The sequence below is a fragment of the Stigmatopora nigra genome, chromosome 4, assembly GCF_051989575.1.
Source record: "Stigmatopora nigra isolate UIUO_SnigA chromosome 4, RoL_Snig_1.1, whole genome shotgun sequence".
Lineage (NCBI taxonomy): Eukaryota > Metazoa > Chordata > Actinopteri > Syngnathiformes > Syngnathidae > Stigmatopora > Stigmatopora nigra.
Genome location: NC_135511.1, coordinates 15,756,117 through 15,779,168, shown reverse-complemented (window position 1 = coordinate 15,779,168; position 23,052 = coordinate 15,756,117). Strand labels below are relative to the sequence as shown.

At 38.8% G+C, this 23,052-nt stretch overlaps 2 protein-coding genes across 3 annotated transcripts; one reads left to right on the top strand and one right to left on the bottom strand.

The window, feature by feature from the left end:
• Nucleotides 1-305: 305 nt before the first annotated feature.
• Nucleotides 306-21,552, bottom strand: npy8br (neuropeptide Y receptor Y8b). 2 transcript variants are annotated; one of them, XM_077715625.1, is made up of 6 exons: nt 21,499-21,552; nt 21,357-21,415; nt 18,512-18,620; nt 8,754-8,903; nt 6,357-6,449; nt 306-2,875 (listed from the first exon to the last, which is right to left on the bottom strand). In XM_077715625.1, exon 6 carries the CDS (start codon nt 2,791-2,793, stop codon nt 1,624-1,626), a length of 1,170 nt encoding a protein of 389 aa, XP_077571751.1. In that variant the 5' UTR covers nt 2,794-2,875; nt 6,357-6,449; nt 8,754-8,903; nt 18,512-18,620; nt 21,357-21,415; nt 21,499-21,552; the 3' UTR covers nt 306-1,623. The 2 variants fall into 2 exon arrangements, with proteins under 2 accessions (XP_077571751.1, XP_077571752.1); XM_077715626.1 differs by lacking the exon at nt 6,357-6,449.
• On the top strand, nt 15,410-20,565 carry klhl22 (kelch-like family member 22). Its single transcript, XM_077715624.1, has 8 exons — nt 15,410-15,622; nt 15,756-16,069; nt 16,464-16,629; nt 17,182-17,493; nt 17,592-17,995; nt 18,741-18,933; nt 19,027-19,260; nt 19,878-20,565. Exons 2-8 carry the CDS (start codon nt 15,816-15,818, stop codon nt 20,193-20,195), a joined length of 1,881 nt encoding a protein of 626 aa, XP_077571750.1. The 5' UTR covers nt 15,410-15,622; nt 15,756-15,815; the 3' UTR covers nt 20,196-20,565.
• Nucleotides 21,553-23,052: the final 1,500 nt, after the last annotated feature.

The window sequence follows — 23,052 nt, the reverse complement described above, 5'->3', positions numbered from 1 at the left end:
AAACAGGTACATGTCCAGAATACTTTTGTCCTCATATAGGTGATAAAAATAACGTATTTACCACAGTAAACAAAGCTCCGCCAGAGAACATCGTGTCTCCATATCATGTTCTTTCTGCTGACATATAGAATGAAGAAAGCGGCTCATATTTAATCTCTAGGGATCCTTGAAAATACTCATTCAGGTCTGCCTGTACTAGTTTGCCATTTAGTGGATAGATTGAGTTAGAAATGGAAAAACAAATGCAATAAAAAAAACGGCAAAAAGCTTTGTCATATAACTGAATTTATAAAAGAACACATTACTCAAGATAACAGTAAATGTTTAATTCAATGGACAAGCAAAAGTAACATGTCTATTGCTTTGCTACACATGTTTTTTTTTGTCAAGTACACAATAAATGAAACGCTTACATAATATACAAGCCATACATGAATATAGCCGGCTTATATACAGTTAAGGAATCATAATTTGGCCTGAAATGTCCTTATTTTTTTGTCCTTTCTTTTTCTGGGCACTTGTTTTGTAAGACAAAGCATTTTTTTTTTAAAGAAATCAATGTCTTCACTTGTGATGTTTATTCAATGGTTTGTGAATTTGAGTAAGAGGCAACACATAGGAAATGAAAGGCCTAGATGCAAAACAGAATGTTCTCCTTTTCAGCTTGTTAATAGCCCACACCGTCAATAATCATCGACGCGTCCCCGGAGACACTCTGGTTTCCCGTCAATACCATCAGAATTTGCCAGACACCCACCTTGTCGCCTCATTTGAGATTCAAAGTCTTACAGAATAACAAATTGGAAAGCGAGTTGCAAGATATTGACTTTAACATACCATGTGAGCCGTGTCCTTTTTTGCAGATCGAATGAATATGCTGCAGATGTCAGTGGTGTCCAAACTTTTTCCTTCCAAAATCTCCTTGAAAAACCTTGAAAGACCTTGAAAGTCCTTGAAAGACCTTGAAAGTCCTTGAAAGTCCTTGAAAGACCTTGAAAGACCTTGAAAACCTTAAATCAGACATCAATGGCTGTCAAAAGCAGTGAATGTGTTAATGGTTACAAGCAGCAAAATGAAGCAAAAATATCAAGATATTGCAATATTTACATTTCTATGACTGATACTGCAGAAGAGAAAATGTCCCAAGGACATTAACAAAAAGTCCACAACCAAGAAAGCTCCACTGATCAAATTGGATTATTTATAACTACAGACTTTTATTATTGTAAAGAAAATTACGGAAATTGTACATCCATCATTCCCACAGCGGAGGAGAGGCACTTGCTCCATCTAGTGTTAAATGTAAGGACTGCAAAGTAAGTTGAACTTAAGCTTCTTCTGCGGGGCGTCATCAGCAATTTTTGTCCGTAGTTTTGACACCCCTGGATTGTTGTTGACGTCAAATATGTCTTGTAGTCGTCCTCCATAACTTCAAGCCACTTCCACCTTTATCCTATTTAGTCATTTTTTTAGTCCTAATAATTAGAGGACAGCAGTCTTGACTTAGGTCATTCCCTTTGGAGACTTTTCTGTAAATGTCCATCCTTGCATTGAACAAAAAAAATGAAGATGAAAGCCTAAACTGAGCTGGAGTTGCCAATTTTTTCTCCCCAGCCAAAGCCTTTAAGTATTGATGCCGTTGGAGCCATTACTTAGAACCGACCCCTTGGTGACCTCCGTGCTGACAGTGGAGAGCGGCACGCTTTCGTAGCGTTCCGCCACCCCCCAACAGCGGCAGTGCAACAGTGTGGCCTTCAACTGCTTCTGGAAGTTGTTATTGAGGAACCCATATATGACCGGGTTGATACACGTGGACGCCATGGCGGCTAGATGGCAGAAGGAGAAGATCAAGTCGTGGCCACATCTGGGGATAGCCTCGTAGTTCCAGTCGAAAACCGCGTTGAAGATATTAAGGGGTAACCAGGAGACGGCGAAAGCCACCACGATGGAAACCAACAAGACGTTGATCCTAGTGGCGCCTTTGATATTCTTCTGCGCCGTGTTACGCCCACGATCCACCATGTCCTTCCTTCTACGTAGCCGCAAGTAGATGTGTAGGTAGCAAGAGACCACCAGGAAGAGGGGGAGCAAGTACTGGAAGACCAGGAGTGAGGTGGTATAAGCTCGCCGCGCTTCCACTGATGGCCACAACTCCATGCACACCAGTTTCTGGTCCATAGGGAATGGGATAGTTAGATTCTCCAGGGGTGAAGCCAGGACGCCGTACTTGATAAACGGCGCCGAGACTAGACAAGCCGTGATCCAGGTAAGCGCCACGGCTAGGTAAGACTGCCTGGCTGCTGGTTTCCATCCAGTGGGGTGGACGATTAGCTGGTAGCGCTCTAATGCGATGAGGACTAGCGAGAAGATGGAGACGGTGACTGATATGCATTGGATGAAGGGAGTTAGTTTACATAAGGCTTCGCCAAGAATCCAGCGGTCCATGAGTGTGTAGACGATTGTGACGGGTAGACAAACCACGCACATGAGGATGTCGGAGAAGGATAGGTTGGCGATGAGAATGTTGGTGACATTGCGCATTTCCTTGTGTCGGGCGATGACTAGGACTAGGCAGGCGTTACCCAGAAGGCCAAGCGCTAAAACGGCGCTGTATGCTATGATTAGGAAGGTAGTGGCGCTTAATGAGAGCGAGCAGTCTTCGGTGAAATCCCAAGGGATTTCTTTCCAAGACCCGCTCTGGTGGTAGTTGTTATTGGCCGGTTGCTCCATCGGCGTTTGGGATTCCCAACTGGTGTGTTGCCGACCTTCCCAGTTAAAGGGGAGATTTGGCATGGGTCGTTTTTTTTAGATGTAGAAGTAGTTGGCTATGGAGGCTTTTTTTGTTTTCTTCTGGGTGGAAGTCTTCATTTTATACCTGAAGGGGGAAAAGGAAAGTTTTCATTATGAAATGGGAATTTTTTTGGGAGAATTCTACATATATATAGTGGCATTTTTATTTGCGCGAATGGGCTATTCCAGATTTTCAAGCACTTCTAAAATAACATGTTATTTTCAGCATAATGATGGAGATAATGACTGCTCTGAGACAATCATCACGTCTCACCGCTTCAATCTTCGGAAGTGGAAGAACGACAAGGAAGAAAAGATTCCAAAATGGCCATTGATATCATGGTTTTTATCACCCCATCGTTCTAAAAAGGGCCAAACAATAAAAAGTAGGATCTCTATTTCTTCTTCATGGTAAGCAACTAGCTAATAAAGCTATACCATATTTTCACGACTGTAAGCCGCACTTAAAAGTCTGAAATTTTCTCCAAAATAGACAGTGCGCCTTATAATCCAGTGCGCCTTAGATATGGAAACAAAAACCACCACTGTCGGATATTAAAAAAACACAAACGCCTGAACTGAAACAATAGTGTTAAATATGCAGATGCCATCTTAGTTTACAAAATCTTCCATCATATAGCTCCTCCCCCACTGCAAGATTTTATACAAAAAAATCCAAAACATCAACAATGGCTGGCTCTAGAGGTGACTGTGTATTAGTACTTCATACCTGGAAGTCAATAGCAATTACCGTATTTTCACCACTATAAGGCGCACTCAAAAGTCTTAAATTTTCTCCAAAATAGACAGTGCGCCTTATAATCCAGTGCGCCTTATATATGGAAAAAATGTCATTCATTGAGGGTGCGCCTTATAATGCGGTGCGCCTTATAGTCGTGAAAATACGGTACTTAACCATATTCAATAAAAAACAGGAGCTTCTTTAATGTCAATAACGCTAAAATGACTGCTCGGAAAATGACTCTATTACACAAACAAAACGGAACAAAGCGATGTGTATTTGTGTACATATTCATTTCCCTGCATATGAATTCTGGTTAGTCCGCCACTCAGTTCCGCAAAATATGCGTCTTTCCTATCTATGTGAGCAAAATTAAATCAACAGATATATTAGCGTATATTTAAAGCACCCGGAAAGCAGATAACTGTTGGCAGGTGGGAATTAAATTGCTGCTGGCTATCTCCTTACGTCTTATTGTTGGACACAATTTGGCTTGGTGGGATAACAAAAAAAATGTGGACTAAAAGCTCTTTTGACTTTTTTGTCTAATTAAGTGAAGACCTTTAGCAAATTGACTTGTATTATTAAAAGGAAAATTATTAAAGAAAAGTGATTATGTAGGTATTTAGACCCTAACTAACGCTGAAATATTTGAAAGGTTTAAAAGTACTGGTTTTAATGTGTTGCTAAGAAACACAGGTGGATCCCCTTACCTCATTAAAAAATATAAATTAGACCTGTTATAACCACACTTGGGGCTGTTTTTTTTTTTTTTAATGACGAATGCAAATGTCCATTGGTGCTTGGAGGTGTTCAAATCAGGTGGTGGTGGTGGACAGGGATTTTTAAATTGATGTACAGTAGTGCGTCCTTGAGGTGAAAACTGGTTATTTTATTCAATTTTGTGTGACATTCTCAACGATTGATGATAAGAATCTCACCTCAGTAAATGTCTACTTGGATGATTTATATTCGTTTTGGGAGATTGTTTGGGAAAGCCGACCCAAAATAAAGAAAAAAAAATATGAATAATTTTTGGGATATTCTAATTCACAGGTGTCAAAGTGGCGGCTGGGGGGCCAAATCTGGCCCGTGGCATTATTTTGTGTGGCCCGGGAAAGTACATTTTTAGTGCTGACTTTCTGTTTCAGGATCAAATAAAAATGAAGAGTATAGATGTGTATTAAATTTCCTGATTTTCTCTCTTTTAAATCAATAATTTCATTGTTTTGATCATTTTTTTCTGTGTTTTTAGTTCAAAAATCATTTTTTAAATCTAAATATATATATAAATATTTTCTGTTTTCCACTTTAATATGGAATATAAAAAAATGGTTTCCTTTTTAAATAAAAACCAATTATTAAATAAATGATTTTCTCTAACTAAGAAAAAAGCTAAAATAAACATTGTTTTAGATCTATAAAAAATGGAATATTCAGGGATTTTAATCCAGTTCTTTTAATCCATTTATACAAAAAAAATATAAACATTATATCTAAAAATGGTCCGACCCACATGGAATCAAGTTGACGTTAAAGCGGCCCGCCAACCAACCCTTGTTCTAATTGGATTACAAAAATATTAGAAAAAAGTTGAACACTATCAAGTTAGTCAATCTAAAGACTATAAATTGGGATACGATGGAAATTCCGGATTATTTTTTTCTGTCCAATTCTATGATAAATCTCTTCATCCATCATGTAAGACGTTAGATCACCCACACACAGGCGGAAAGAACAAAAACAACAGATCAGGGTCTGGACTTGCTCATGGACAACAAATGGGACACAGCCGTCCGTGGCGGAAGAGAAAGATGACAGGCTGAAAAACGTGTGAAAGTAGCAATCTGCGAAGCACGCTAAGCGTCCTACCCACCACCCGCGCTGTCCTGCTTTGGGCTGTTTGTAGACCATAGTCAATGTTTGCATTTGCGTGTATCGGTTTAGATATCTCAGGTGACTTTTCTGCCAAAAACTGCCTTTGGAAAAATCTACACTGGCATACTACTCTTTGCTTTTTCCAAAAGTATCATATGAGGAAAATGAAATACGTTTAAGTCAATATTTTCTGGGTTGAAATGTTAATAAATAAAAAAAAATGGCCCAAAAAATACACTTTTAGCCAAGTCAATATTTTCTGGGTTGAAATGTTAATTTAAAAAAAAATGGCCCAAAAAATAGACTTTTAGCCAAGTCAATATTTTCTGGGTTGAAATGTTAAATTTAAAAAAATGGCCCAAAAAATAGACTTTTAGCCAAGTCAATATTTTCTGGGTTGAAATGTTAAATTAAAAAAAATGGCCCAAAAAATAGACATTTAGCCAAGTCAATATTTTCTGGGTTGAAATGTTAAATTAAAAAAAATGGCCCAAAAAATTGACATTTAGCCAAGTCAATATTTTCTGGGTTGAAATGTTAATTTAAAAAAAAATGGCCCAAATAATATACTTTTAGCCAAGTCAATATTTTCTGGGTTGAAATGTTAATTTAAAAAAAATGGCCCAAAAATATACTTTTAGCCAAGTCAATATATTCTGAGTTGAAATATTAATTAAAAAAATGACCAAAAAAATAGACTTTTAGCCAAGTCAATATCTTCTGGTTTGAAATGTTTAATTAAAAAAAGCCAAAAAAATAGACATTTAGCCAAGTCAATATTTTCTGGGTTGAAATGTTAATTCAAAAAAAAAATGGCCCAAAATAATACTTTTTAGCCCATACTTGGTCATTAAAAAAGACATAAATCTACTCTTTCTAAGGACATTTAAAAGACTGTTTAAATATATATCAGTTTGTACGTTATAAGTAATATTTAGTTTCTTACCAGGCTGAAGTCTTGAAGTCTTGGTTGATGACTTGGAGCCGCCAGGTGAGCCCCAAAAAATGCCGGAGAGAGTTACTTAGTTAGTGTGGATGTCTGAGAGAGAGATAGAGGAAGCTAAAAAAAAGGTATCTGCTCCAAATGGAAGGCAGCTCAGATCCTCCTTAAAGCGACCTCACTCGCATCCTCGCACTCTGACGACGATGTGATTGGGAACATGTTACATAATCAATTCCTCCGTGGCGCACCCTCGCGCACGCGCAACCAGAACGCCGCCCCCCTCCACCCCCGACCCGAAAGGCGCGTACACGCTACACCGCGGGACGTGAAATGATGAGAAATTTGCAAACAAGGTCTGCTTCCAGATTCATACATGTGGACGTCATTATTGCTTTAAGTCAAAATTACTTTCATGTGTTATTGGTGTACATTTCTTCCTTATTTTCTCACCTCCACAACACAGTTATACATTTAAATCTTCATTCCCACAGCTACTTCACACTGATAAGGGTGTGAAAACTCACATTAGGTACGTGATATGGTAAAAAGATCAGCATCCTGGGCTGTTCCAGGAATACTTTCCAGTAAATAGTTTGACGCATAATAAAATGATAGCATCTGTGCAACAAGTGGAATGGAATTATATTTTTCTTACACTAGGTTTGTATGGTTAAGTGCCCTTGGGGAAAGTCTAGCTGGGAGGCCCTCACAGATATGTTCAATTAATTTTCTTAAAGAATGTATTTTCACAAGTATTAAAGGTTACATTCGGTGCAAGGAAATTTACAAGTACAATTTACATGATATTATGATAAGAAAACACACACAAACTCACACAAGTGCTCTTGATGGAGCAGAAGGAGATAAACACACAAGTGTTTATACTCGGAATCATATCGTGTAGATAACCGTGACCGGACGCCCAGGTGAATATCATTTCGAGAGCTGATTCCAACAGTAGATATTTAGATATTAAACTGGTCCGGCGACCAAACGTCCGGGCGACCAAATGTCCAAGCGACCAAACGTCCAAGCGACCAAGCGACCAAACGTCCGGGCGACCAAACGTCCGGGCGCCCAAACGTCCGGGCGACCAAACGTCCGGGCGACCAAACGTCCGGGCGACCAAACGTCCGAGTACATTTTCTTCTGTTTTTATTTAAAAAATCATTTTGTAAAATCTAAAAATATATTTTAAAAAAGCCAAAATAAACATGGTTTTAGATCTATGAAAAAAATGAATATTCAGGGCCTTTAATCCAGTTCATTTAATCCATCTATTAAAAAAAAATCTAAATATTATATTTATATATATTTATGGTCCGGCCCACGTGAAATCAAGTTGACATTAATGTGGCCCACGAACCAACCCGAGTTTGACACCCTTGCCCTATGACGTTATCTTGAATGTTTTGGGTTAGCTATAAGATGAACAATTTCCCCGTATTGGTTGTGTCAGGCCAAATGTATTCCTGCCTGTCATTTGTCATTCTATGCAAAACGTCTGCCGATTAGCCTCCAGCAGAATTAAACTGAAAAATGATTCCTTCCCAAGTAATGCATGGTGTTCCCCACCCAGACATCGTCACGATCCCAATCCCTTTCCAACCTCCCCCGACTTGAACAAACGAATCTATTTTCAACTTTCTTTCATCCCCGCGTCTCATACTCGCAAAAGCAGGTCGTTAAATTCTTCACCGTCCCCGCACGGCTCTCTAAACTGAAAACTATTGGCGAGAGCAGCGGAGCTGATTCCTTCGCCGCCAGCAGCTTCGTAGGTGTTCACTTGACGCCCAGAAACGGGCGACAAATCACCAAAGAATCAATGTTACGATTTGAGGAGAACAGCGGGAACTACCGTACTTTCTCGACTATAAGGCGCATTGTATTATAAGGTGCACTGTATTATAAGGCGCACTGTATTATAAGGCGCAGTGTCTATTTTGGAGAAAATTTAAGACTTTTAAGTGCGCCTTATAGTCGTGAAAATACGGTAATTGCTATTGACTTCCAGGTATGACGCACTCACTATTTCACAGTCACCTCTGGAGCCAGCCATTGTTGATGTTTTGGATTTTTTTGTATAAAATCTTGCAGTGGGGGAGGAGCTATATGATGGAAGATTTTGTAAACTAAGATGGCATCTGCATATTTAACAGTATTGTTTCAGTTCAGGCATTTGTGTTTTTCTAATATCAGACAGTGGTGGTTTTTCGTTTTTGGTTTTCTGTTTTTTCCATATATAAGGCGCACTGGATTATAAGGCGCACTCTCTATTTTGGAGAAAATAGAAGACTTTTAAGTGTGCCTTATAGTCATGAAAATACGGTAATACCCATCTAATGAGCATTCCTCCCCCATGTTAAGATAACTACATCTTGCTTCTCTACTGTCACTCACCTTTTGTTTTTTAGATATTTTTCCATCTGCTCTTGTCTTGATTGAAGGAGGGAAACAAACCCCCCAGAGAGACTCCAGTCAAGAGTGACATGAAATAGTTTTCCAGCAAACTTTGTCTTGACTCTTATCTTCGCAACACAGTATTTATACCTAAAAACGGGAAGTCGGATAAGATTTAATAATCAGGGCCAGTGAGTATATATTTTATGGGTTTTAAAACAAACATGTCGGTCAAAAAAAAACTATTTTAAACAAGACGGATAACGAGCTATCCATGTTTACAATGACGTCAAAGAATCTTCCAATTTATTTTAATGCCTATGGCCTATGTTTGCTTATCGGTGAGTTATTCTCTGTCCAAGCATACATCAACATAATATGACAAAAAATAAGACTAACAACCATATTTGGATTCCATGGAGGTATATGTTACAAAAGGTGACATTTTTTTAAAGGTTAAATGTGTCATGGTGTGTATAATTCAAGGAAATATTACTTGGGTAAACTTCCCCTACTACACTGTTCACCTATTACTAGACTGGAGTACATATTTATATTAGCATGTCTTTAATAGATGTTTAATGAAGTGGTTGATTTGTGTTAATGTGAAATTAAGAGAGGAAAAGATACGGTTTCACTTTAATAGTGAAAAATGTGTACTAATAGAACATTTGGCATTCAACTGCATGTAGTGGTGAGGTCGCAGATGGGAAACGGTGTTATCGCATTATTATTACGTGAGTCACAAGTGTAAAATATCAGCAAGGAGACACAGCAGTAATTTTGCAATGTTATTAAGCTGAAGGTTATTAATTATTATTGTGAAATACCTTTGTTAATCGCTGACATTTGACTGTATGCGAGACAAAAAAGATTAAATGTAAACAAAGTGATGAGACAATGAGGAACACCTGGACAAGATGTGCAGGTGCGGTAATGATAAGCACAAATGAATCATGTGACTGGTTAAACAAAAACTTGTGTTTGTGGTTGTTAAATATAACAAGTGCGATCGTAAAAAAAAAACTAGGCTGTGTGCAATGTTGTTTGGTACGTAAAAAATGTCAACCAAGATTTCTATTTTGGTCTCACAACATAATGGTATTCTGTTCAAGAGTAGAACATTCTGTTGTTTTGATTCTAACGTTCTAAAAAAGGGAACTGTATACATATTTCTACTTTATATTCAGACGGACCATTTTAAATATAATATTTAGATTTTTTTTATATAAATGGAGAAAAAACTGAATATTCATTTTTTTAGATCTAAAACAATATTTATTTTAGCTTTTTAATATATTTTTGATTTTACAAAATGATTTTGGAACTAAAAAAAGAAAAAAAAGATTAAAAATTACAATTATTGATTTAAAAGGGGAAAATATCAGAAAATGTAATATACATCTACACTCTTCATTTTAATTTGATCCTAAAACAGAAAGTCGGCATTCATCATTTACTTTCCTGGGCCCCAAAAAAATGATGCGGCGGACCAGATTTGGCCCCCGGGCCGCCACTTTGACACCTGTGACCTAACTTATACTTGAAATAGTAAAAAAAAATATAAACACAGTACAAAACCGTTACTCCAGCAAGGATAAAAAAATGATATACTATTATTAAATTGCCCTATCCATTGTGTTCATTGGCAAAACAACTACATTGCATTTAGGAGCTTCTAATGGTGAACCTGACAGAAAGCAATACGTGCTATTAGGAGAATTGAATTGGTGGATAAGCCTTTCTTTCAACTGAGTTCAATTCCAAAAAGAAGAGAGTAAAGGAACATTGATTACGTGTCCTAGTATTTTCCCGAGTACCTCTCACGCTATGATGTATTGTGTGCAAGCAGCCCCAAGACGGAGTGGAGGACAATCTCGGCCGCCTACTTCAGCCCTTTTGGCGAGGCGAAGTGGAAGTGATCCTTGACACCGTCACTGAGACACGGTGGTTTAAATCCCCAGAGGCATTAAATAACCTCGGCCTACAACAAATGCCAAAATGCTGCAGGTACTGGCCGATGACAAACAACCCCCATCAGACGCACAGGTCACGTCTGACAGGCGGCTAAAGCCGAATGCTACTTTAGAGCAATGTCATTGTGTCAATGGGAATAAAACATCTACAAAAGTCTATACATACTTACTATCTGGCTAGACTTTTGAAAAAGTTTACTTTTGCATTCAGACTACACACTAATGACCAATTTAACCCTCTTTCGAGTACTCATGGGCGGCAATCATTTGTTGCCAAGGTCTCCCAGTCCAAATGGATTGGACATCTAATCGCAACAACCAATCACAGGGCATGAGGAGATGGATAACTGTTAACGCTAGAGGTCGTTTAGAGGGTTCAACCAGCTTACCGTTTACGTTTTTGGAATGTGGGAGGAAATTGGAGTACCCAGAGAAAAGCCAGGCTGGCCCAGGGAGACCATGCTAACTACTCTTTAGCCTCATTTCTGTTTTGGTGGTGCTGTAGTCCTATAACAGTCAGATTATTTCCAACATTACCACATATTAATATGTGACCATCGGACACTTCATACAGTAAGTCTATGTAATAAGTTACTGGTGTCAAAGTGGCGGCCCGCGGGCCAAATCTGGCCCGCTACATCATTTTGTGTGACCCGGGAAAGTAAATCATGAGTGCCGACTTTCTGTTTTGGGATCAAATTAAAATGAAAAGTATAAATGTATATTAAACTTCCTGATTTTCACCTTTTTAAATGAATAATTGTGTTTTTTAGTCATTTTTTTCTGTTTTTAGTTTTTAAATTATTTTGTAAAATCTAAAAATATATTAAAAAACAACTAAAATAAACATTGCTTTAGATCTATAAAAACTGAATATTCAATGATTTTAATCCAGTTCTTTTAATCCATTTTTAAAAAAAAAAATCATTTTATATCTAAAATGGTCCGGCCCACGTGAAATTGAGTTGACGTTAAACCCAACCCGAGTCTGACACCCTTGATGTAGACGATTCTTTCTTTTGATAGCAAAAAAAAAAAAAAAACATAGAAATTTGCATCATTTCCAAAGAGGCTAGCATATAATTAGATCATCATTTCCTTGCCATTTTGCCAATTTTATACACGACTCAAATTTCTGCTTTTCCAGACAGAAAACCACAGTGCAAAATATTGAGGACAATCAATATGCTAATGAAGACTTGTTCTTTGTTGTACGAAGCACGACCATATCGCCGTGGCAGCATCTCATTAATGGAGCACATACAATCTTACTATTGAACCTCTAAATTAAGTGCAATATACTGACGCTTAATTTCTCCAATCTATTCTTCCTTAATGTTTCCGAATCTCCTTGGAAATACACTTTTTCTTATGGACCATTAAGTTCAGTCAGAAATAAAATAAAAATACAAATTTGCAGCTTAGGATATCTATTGTTATGCCATTAACAAAACAACAAGTTAAATTGCGAGATAGTTTGCGAGATGAGGCTTGTTAAAACAGTCGAATGAGCAGATTGAAGGAGAGATTCATTGCGCCGTGCATGAGGTCTGATTACCCAATTTAATTCATATAAATAGTCTGCATATGAATCGCGTCACATCCATATTCTCAACAGCTCGTGACATTTGCGAAATGGACCTATGGGTGCTTTTTTCTTTTTGCCAATTCATCTCTTTGACTGGGATGGATTCTTTTTGGGGTTCTGGTGAATGACAATGTGTCCACCTCCCCATAAATAACACATAGGCCAAGTTTGGGCAAACTTTTTGGGCCCCACATTGACTTTAAAAATTTGACAGATACGATACATATAAAAAAGTGCATCCGTTAACAGTGCATATGAAAAATAAACAGAAAAAAGGACTACAGTATTAAGTACAAAGTCAAATAAAAATAATTGCATTAAGGAATATTAAAATGTCATTTAAAAAAAAATAGATGACTTTAGATGAGTACATTGACTTTAAAAATTTGACAGATGGGCCGGGTCAGCACAAGATACGATACAGATAAAAAAGTGCATCTGTTAACAGTTCATATGAAACATGAACAGAGAATAAGGACTAAAGTATTAACATATTCATCATTACAGTAAAAGTATAAAGTACAAAGTAAAAAGGAATGTATTAAGAAATATTAAAATGTCATTTAAAAAAAGTAGGAGGGGCTATAAAACACGAAAAACAAATAAGAGTGGACAGAGCTACTGCTACTGGCTTTTTCGTGATGGCGCCATTTTGGGGAAAATAAAATAAAAAATATTATTTGGACAACGTCGGCGGGCCGGAATAAAAGGCCTGGCGGGCCGGATTTGGCCCGCGGGCCGTAGTTTGCTCATATTTGACCTAGGTGTAATTGTTTTAACTTGAATACGGTGGTTGGTTACGTGACATTTGAAGTGGAGCGCTGCATCTGCAACTATTGACATGCAACTGGGTTGTCTTGTTCGTGTTTGTGAAATGAGGTCTCGCAGGAAATGCGGCGCGTTCTGCACCATGAGCTGCATGCTAATTGATCATTTGATGTTAAAGCGGAAGAGGACATAAAGTTGCTTCTGATTCCTGGAACATTCCATTAGAAAGTGGGGACAAGTTGGCCCTCCCTTGCCTTCTTCCCCCCTTGGAGAGCAGCTGTCAAAACAGAGTAGAGTCCAGGAAAGCTATCTGCCTGCTTGACGTCTTGTGTAATCCTTCCTACTGTTCTGCCACGTGTGGGGCCCATGTGATGTTAATTTGGCAAATTAGCACACAGGAAAAATTTGCATTGCGTGCATTTTTATGAAGCAATGCATTTTTTTTTTTTTTTTGCATGTCTTTAGCTAAAATGACACTGGGGGCTGGAAATGAGCCCATTTTAAGAAACTCGTTCAGACATGGGCAAACTATGGCCGGCGGGCCACATCCGGCCCGCGAGGCGTTTTAATCCGGTCCGCCGACGTTGTCCAAATAATGTTTTTTATTTTTTTATTTTTCTTCCAAGATGGCGCCGTCACGCGGAAGCCAGTAGCAGTAGCTCTGTCCACTCTTATTTGTTTTTTGTGTTTACATTACATTTACACGTTTACATAAATGACATTTTAATATTTCTTAATATATTCCTTTTTACTTGACTTTGAACTTTATACTTTTTACTTTAATAATGAGTGATGAGTATGTTAATACTTTAGTCCTTTTTTTCTGTTTATGTTTCATATGCACTGTTAACGGATGCACTTTTTTATATGTATCATATCTTGTGCTGACCCCGCCCATCTGTCAAATTTTTAAAGTCAATGTGGCCCCCCCGGGCCCAAAAATATGCCCACCCCTGCGTTAGGTGCTATTGACCACATGAGATGTCCAAACCATGTTGACTGGGGGAGGTTGGCAGTAAACCATCACTGCAAGAACTCCCAGCCAAATTGGATTGGTCATCTAGTGCTGTCAATAGAAGTGAAATATGAACTATTATAGCTAGTCTTCCCATTTAGAAGGTGTTATGAAATAGTGGGCATGTGCTAAAAACGAAAATGACTGCTTTAATGTAATTTTAGAATCAAGTTTGGCTGTTTATAACCATTTATAGGAAAAAAAGGGAGGATTACAAGTGAGGTTTTCATCTCTGCATATCAATGGTGTAGTTTGAATGATGGATTGATTCTTTTGCTTTCTTTGTAATCCTCAAAGACCCTCAAAGAGCATGGAATGTCTCATCGGCTCGCGTCAAACTTGTAACAAAGTGATTTATGAGAACAATGACATATCGATCCAACAGACGAATCCTGTCAAAGTACTATATGTGAAGTGCATCCTTAATCATTGCAGGGCTATTAAATAGCCGACAAGAGCAACCACGGGACTTTGACTCGGAGGAAAATGAATGGCTGTTTCCCTAAAAACGGAACGGCCACAACAAAATTGAACCTGCCAGCAACGTAGGAACTTTACAACTTGCAATTCGTCCTACAAATCACAGTGAAGGGAGTACGAAAACCAACAATGTAGAGACCAGATTCACTCCAAGCACTTTCAAAACAAAGTTGAATTAGAAATGGGAAAACATATTTTAGTGCAGAATTTTAACTGAAATTTTATAACCAAAATAACCAAGTATGGAAACCCATCAGTGGAAATGATTCAAGTAGAGGAATGATAAGCTGCATGTATACAAAATGTATTTCTTGCCATTCAGTTTATACAGTGGGCTGAAGTCAGCTGGGATAGGCTCCAGCACCCCCCGCGACCCTGAGGATAAACCGCTTCAGAAAATAAGATGAGATGGGAGTTTATACAGGGAAAATGTACCCTAATTAACCCTTCCGGAAATTCATTTAACTCATTGGCATCTATTATTCAAGACCATAGTTGGCTAGGATAGGCTCCAGCACCCTCATGACCTTAGTGAGGATAAGCAGTATGGAAAATGAATAAAGGAATGAATAATTGTTATGTCGTGGCAAGCTGAAAGAGATTCTGAGCAAAGAGCGACCTCTAGTGTGAATTAAAAATGACAGCATGACTACAGAAAAAAATACAGGTTTAAACAGGTGTTTTTATGTGACGCGTAGTTAAATATATTACTTCATTGACTTCATTTTTGTTTAAATTTGATGATAAACTAAACGCTTTGATCATTATACCTTGCCTGCCGTCTATTTATACACGTTTCTGATTGGCTAAGACAGACAAATGGGCGTGCCCCAAAGATAAGACTCAAAACAATCCAGCTTCGACGTAAACAGATCAGCAAAGATCAAAAATCACGTCGCTAGAAGCACAGAATCCGAATTGGAAGTGAAAACGCCCCAACGAGTGCAGCTGAGTGATTGTTGTCATCGTCATCCAACATTTTTATTGACCTTTCAACTGTGAGCTTTCAATGTTAGCTTGTTAGCTTGCCAGTTGACATCAGGTGAGTAGACATCCATTTGACGTGGACTTTACATTCAAATCTTATTTTTAATTTACTGTGTAAACTGACGTGAACGCAGCTTGTTTCCTGTTGGTTTTGTTGTTGTTAATTATTGTTGTTGTTGTTTATAAAGCTGTCAAATACTTCACACTGAAAGTCATCCTGATGATGCTGGCGCCTGTCAACAAGGGTGATGGAGCCTAAACAACACAGTCCCACCATGTCAGAAAATGGACAACTTGGGCATCTTGGCGGTTTGGCATCTGGCGGCTCGTCAGTTCGTCGGAAACGCCAAATCTACCAAAGTCGGTCCCATTCTCAAAGCCTGCTGGACAGACTGTTAGGATTGAGGCAAGATGGAATTCTTTCCGACGTGGTTCTTCTGGTGGAGGGTCAAAGCATCCCTGGCCACCGTGTGCTTCTGGCAGCTTCCTGCGACTACTTTAGGTATTTTTTATCTTCTTTAATTAGACAAACAAACTTGCTGGCCATATCTTGCTGATTGAAGAATGCGGAAAAATTAATTCGAAAAGCTTTGGTGACTTCTGCCTAGCAACCGAGAATGTAACAGAGTGGAAGACATGGAATAAAGTGGCAGTTGTGGCATAACCATTTTATTCCAGTTAGTCATTATTAACATGGCACTAATTGAAAAACTTGAATCATATTTAATGCATTTGAGGGTGCTGTTAGATTCTAATGACGTATTGATGTGAAAAATACAAAACTATCATCCTACCTTATAGGTATTTACATGTGGTACATATTTCTTATTGAAATGGTCTCCATCCTAACCATCCTAAGACGCAGTCCTCTAACACCAGGGTCATATTCTCCTCAGGGGGATGTTCACAGCAGGCCTCCGGGAGATGCAGCAAAAGGAGATCCCCATTCACGGAGTGACGTATTTGGGCATGAGCAAAATAATGGACTACATTTACACTTCGGAGATCGAGTTAGACCTGGACAGCGTGCAGGAAGTCCTGATAGCGGCTACATTGTTGCAGGTGGGCTTGTGGTATTTGTGGTACAGATGATTTAATTGCTCAAGTTTGAAGGGTGCTCGAACGTTTGGTCGCCAATCAAATGGTGACAGTTTACTGATGAAGCACTGTTTAATATCCAATTACTGTTTAATATCCAAGTACTGTTTAATATTCAAGTACTGTTTAATATTCAAGTACTGTTTAATATTCAAGTACTGTTTAATATTCAAGTACTGTTTAATATTCAAGTACTGTTTAATATCCAAGTACTGTTTAATATCCAAGTACTGTTTCATATCCAAGTACTGTTTAATATCCAAGTACTGTTTCATATCCAAGTACTGTTTCATATCCAAGTACTGTTTCATATCCAAGTACTGTTTCATATCCAAGTACTGTTTCATATCCAAGTACTGTTTCATATCTAAGTACTGTTTCATATCTAAGTACTGTTTCATATCTAAGTACTGTTTAATATCTAAGTACTTTTGACCAGTGACCAAAAGACCGCCGACCAAACGTCCGGTCACGAGTTTGCAGTTGCCACTTTTGAATCTTTGTCTTTGTCAAAAGCTTGAGGACGTGATGGACTTCTGCTGCGAGTTCCTCTTATCCTGGTTGGACGAGAGTAACATACTGGAGATCCACCACCTGGCTGACGTTTACGGACTGGGTCAGCTGAAGGCTAGAGTCCACGCTCACATCCTGAGCAATCTGCAGACTTTTTCCCGCACTGACGTTTACAGACAGTTCCCTGCGGAGGAAATATTCCGCGCTTTGAGCAGTGACGAATTACAAGTGCGAAGTGAGAATGAAGTCTACGAGGCGGCGCTACACTACCACTACAGTCCTGCTCAGGTGGAAAGTGACCAGGTGTACTTGCAGGTCAGTCATCTTCATCCAACTTCACTCCTCTGAGTAGAATTTGGCGTCCATGAATTCCCTCGCTAGTTCGCTAAATCTAAATCTTGCCGCCATTGCAGGAGCGTCTCAAGATGCTGGACGCTGTGCGCTTCAGTTTGATGGAAAAACCGACACTCAAGAGGCTACACGATAAACTGGAGCCGTGCCCTCTGAAGGAAGCCGTGTCCGTGGCCCTCCATTACCACGAGAATGAGATCTGGCAACCCGTTTTTCAGAGTCCTCTCACACAGCCTCGCTCTACGTTCTTCTGCATTTTGGCTTTTGGAGGGATGTTCGGGTCTCACGTGGAAAAGCAACACGTGTTCCAGGTTTTCCACCCAAGCTGGAAGGAGTGGCGAGCACTGGACGCGGCGAATAGTCCTCGAATGTCCAACCAGGGAGTCGCTGTGTTGGACAATTTTGTGTATCTTATTGGCGGAGACAGGAACACCAGTGGATTTCGGGCGGAGACTCGTTGCTCCAGGTGAGGAGGACAATTTGTAGTCTTTGACAAACAGAAATGTGGACGGATGCCAGGTCATAGGAGGTTAAAGTGGACAATTTATTTGTTCTGTTGTGTTTTCTGATGAGACCAATTCAATTTCCAAAAGTAAGTCAATCCGACGAGATTTTTGTTGACATTGCACTCAGCCAAGACTTCCAGTTTTTTTTCAGTTTGGCTCATTTAACAGACTAAATAAAAATCTTAAAATTTTTTATTGACTGATCAGAGAAATATTGGGTTTAGACTAAAATTTCTAAGCGCATCAAGATTTCCCGAATACCCATTCAATATCTAAATATTGATTAGTAATTGGAATGATTTAGGGCGGTCCGGTGAACGAGTAATCAGTTCTAAAATCAAGGGTTCGATTCCAGGCCTTTCTGAGTGGAGTTTGTTCTCTACGTGGTTGTGTGGGTTTTCTCCGGGTATTCCAGTTTCCTCCCACATCCCCAAAACACACATATATGCTGGTTGAAGACTTTAAATTGCTCTTACCTATGATTGGCTGTCCTTTAGTCTCCTCCTGCCTTGCGATTGGCTTGCCACCGATTCAGGGTGTCGCCAAAGTTAGTTGGGATAGGCTCCAGCACCCTCTCTTGTGAGTCTAAACGGTACGGAAAATGAAAGAATGACATCAGTTAGTGATTAAGTACTACCATTTATGTTAAAGCAATAATAGTGAGTGAATTATTAAATTAATTGTTATGTGCTCCTATCCACGTAGATATGACCCTCGCCACAACACCTGGTGCGCCATCCAGCCGTTGCAGCAACAGCACGCCGATCATTGCGTCTGCGTGGCGGGCGGACACATTTACGCCATCGGAGGTCGCGACTACAGCAAGGTGCTCCACTCAGTGGAGCGATATGACCCGCACACCAACACCTGGGAGTTGGTGGCCCCACTGACCAAAGAAGTAAAGAGTTTTGTAGCTCTGTCCACAGGAGGGCGCTGTGTAATCCCTCATTGGAATCTTAAGTTTTTTGTTCTTGTTTTCTCTCCGTTTTAGGTTTACGCTCATGCCGGAGCTGTGCTGGATGGCAAAATTTACATTAGCTGTGGACGTAGAGGGCGAGCGTACCTAAAGGAGACTAGTTGTTTTGACCCGGCAGCCAATCAGTGGACAATGTGCGCAGACGGGCCGCTGGGGCGAGCCTGGCACGGAATGGCGGCGGTCAACAGTCGCCTCTACGTCATTGGGGGAAGTAATGATGATAATGGGTATCGACAGGATGTTTTACAGGTAGTGTCATTATGTTTTTTTTTTAATTTGTCTAGTTTGGACACCCATGGTCTATAGGAAGGGTGTCAGACTCGAATTGGTTCGCAGGCTGCATTAACATCAACTCGATTTCATGTGGGACGGACCATTTTAGATATAATATTTAGATTTTTTAATGAATGGATTAAAAGAACTGGATTAAAAACCCTGAAAATTATTTTTTTTATAGATCTAAAACAGTGTTCTTTTGGCTTTTTTATGTATTTTTAGATTTTACAAAAAAAATTTTGAACTAAAAACAGAAAAAGATAGATTAAAAATTACAATTATTGATTTAAAAAGGGGTAAAATCAGGAAATTTAATATACATCTATATCTATCATTTTAATTTGATCCTAAAACAGAAAGTCGGTACTCACGATTTACTTTCCCGGGCCGCACAAAATGATGCGGCGGGCCAGATTTGGCCCCCCGGGCCGCCGCTTTGACACAGGTATAGTTTAAAGATCTATGTTGGTCAAATGAAGTTGAATGTTGAAGTAAGGAGGTCAATGATCACAGCCAATGAGTTAAAACATTTTTAAAATAACCATAAACGACTGTTTTTTTTTTTTTTTTTTCTTGATCATTGTTTTCAGACGGCGTGCTTTGACCCCTCGGACAACTCGTGGACTTTACTGAGCCGCCTCCCCGCCGGCCACGGGGAACCCGGCATAGCAGTTTTGAACGATCGCATCTACGTGCTGGGAGGGCGCTCTCAATATGTCCACGTGTTCGACCCCGACACCGGCGAGTGGGAGAGTGGCGCGCCGTTCAAGGATCGCGTCTCGGGTCTGGCGGCCTGCGTGGCGCTGGTGCCGCCGGTGGTGATGGAGCTCGCTAACGGCTTGGAACGGAACCTCGATGCGTCGATGGATGAATCCCTCAACTCGGAAACGAGCTCGATAGAATACTAACGACTGCGAACGAACTGGGCGTGGCCGTCTTATTTATAGAAGCGTTATGTCTAGCTTATGGCCTTTATTTTGTGCCTATCAAAAGACAAATTTGCACATTTAAATGCTAATTTTCAATGGAACAGCAACTTTGTGTTTCAAATTAAATGAAGTATGAAGGTTTTAGGCCACATTATTATTGGTGGGGCTAAGTTTTGGGCGGTGCTCTGTCTTTTGGTACGTGTTTATTTTTCAGATTTATAGTTCAGAATTATACTATGTGCTGTTGAAAATATCAAAGCAATATTTTCTATTGAATGACTCCCATTATGTCTGTTACCCATGTTATGCAAATAGTGGGAAAGAAAAATAAAAAATATGTGGTACATAATTTTGTGTTCTGGTTTGATCATTTAAAAAAAATGGAGTCTCAGTATACAGTTTTTTAATTTTATTAAAACATTGAATGGAACGAACATATTCAATATTAAGGAAATAATTTTTATCTACATGACAATGCTATGATAATCATGAATAGGTCACATGACCTTTTCAGGGATGCATTGGACGATATAATGGACTTTAAATGATGAAATCCCTCAAATTTAGGCAATTCTGGCAATTAAATTGAGTTTTCTGTCCGGGGCATACTATTTAGCAACAATATCTAATTGGCCGTGATAAAAACTACAAGTAAAATGTTATTCAGGCAGAGATATCAAGAAAACAATTCATTTCACATTGTATTAAAAACGTGATGTATTGAAACAAACATTTCACCAATTCCATTAAATGCAGCTGTGTATAATGACAATCAAGGCTTTTGATATAATACTGAAATCACGAGTGTTTTATACAAACAAAATACATTATATAGCATGTCAACAGTAAGCACACTACCTTAATAAGCCTCACATTAATCACTTACCGTGTACCAAAAGTAAGCAATATATGAACTTTCTCTGCTAGCATAGCGATTAGCCACTCGCGACTAGCGCTAGCCTCATGCTAATAACTAATTAACAAGATATTGCAATTGATGATACAAAACGGTCACTAAAATATTCAACATTGATCCGATTGTTTCTAGGCATTTTCGAACAATACATACTTTAGTTAAATACGATATTAATTAGTACACCGTTTAGTATTAAGGCTTAATCAATAAAACTTTTTGCTTACCGTAGTTAAACACGACGACCACAGGGCTTTAAATCTGCATAAACGGCAACTTTTGTGTCCTATAAAGTAAACAACGCATTAGACATCCAAATAAATTAGATAATAGTCGATAAAAATGTTTGTAATATTAAATATCTCATACCGGAAGTTTGCTGCGCTCATTCGCGATGCTCTCCAAATTAAAAAGAGTTGTTATATTCATTGTTGCCGTCAGAGAGCGGTGTTTCCTCCCAAATCATTAAAAAATAAAACAGCAATTTCAAAACAAAAGTATACTAAAAAAGCACTAATTAAATGATTCGTCCAAGATGGAAAATTGAATTTGACGTATTTTCCCTTAACTAAATGACTACTTAATCGATTAAAAGTTCACGAAGTGGTGAACTTCAGACTATTCTATAGGAGTTCTGTCATATGTTTTAATTTCCATATAATACACAGCTGGGCAAAATTATTCTAACTTAACCCTTTAAATGCCTAAAGGACCTTTTTTTTGCAAAAAATAAAACTGTCTCATAACAGACCTAAACAGCAATGCACCGAATTCCCCCCAAAATTGCAAGTTAGCGCCACACTGTTTGAAGGTAAAAAAACATTTTTAGCTCAAAATACTTCATTTTCCCCCCCAAAAAATATTCATAATAAACATAAATCATCTCAGAAGATAATATTGGTATATTTGAATCATCCAAAAACTACACAACATCAGAAACTGATGCAACAAAATGGACTAGAACATTCCTATATTATCAGTAAAATGCAATTTTTCAGCCAAAGTCAGCTCTAGCACCCCCAGAAAATGAGATGAGATGATAAATCATGGCAGCCAAAGGGTCAAAGATACCTTTTTCCAATTGTATTACTTCATTTAAGATCAATATTGGCAAGAATTTATTCTACTTATTTATAATTTTACAGTCCAACTTTGGACATTTGGAGCAACTGAGCTTATTGCAGACGTCCTACTTTTATATAAGGCAGCCAAACAGTCTCTCGTAGTTCCTCTCCATTTGTCCCTGCACTCCATCCGCTTTATGAAGGCTGACTGCTGCTTTCCTCTACATCTGTCAACCTTTCCAAAAGCCCCCCACTTGCTATCTTTCACACTATTGTGCTGCCCGTCTAGGGGGGCTCTTGCGGCCCACCGACACCCATCATGGATGTCCACCATCAACGTAGGGTGTCAGACTCGAGTTGGTTCGCGGGCCGCTTTAACGTCGACTCGATTTCATGTGGGCCAGACCATTTTTTGATACAATATTTAGATTTTTTTTTTTATAAATGGATTAAAAGAACTGGATTAAAATTCCTGAATATTCAGTTTTTTATTGATCTAAAACAATGGTTTATTTTAGCTTTTTTATATTTTTTAGATTGCACAAAATGATTTTTGAACTAAAAACAGACAAAATTGATTAAAAAATGACAATTACTGATTTAAAAAGGGGAAAATCAGGAAATTTAATACACATCTATTCTAATTTCATCCTAAAACACCAAGTTGGCACTCATGATTTACTTTCCCGGGCCACACAAAATGATGCGGCGGGCCAGATTTGGCCCCCGAGCCGCCACTTTCACACACTTTCTCCTCTAGTGCCATCGAGGGACGTTTCCAACTCATTTCTGGCACTAAAGCACGACATAGTGGATTTTTACGGACAAATCAAACCTCGGGCCATTATCAAGGCAATTA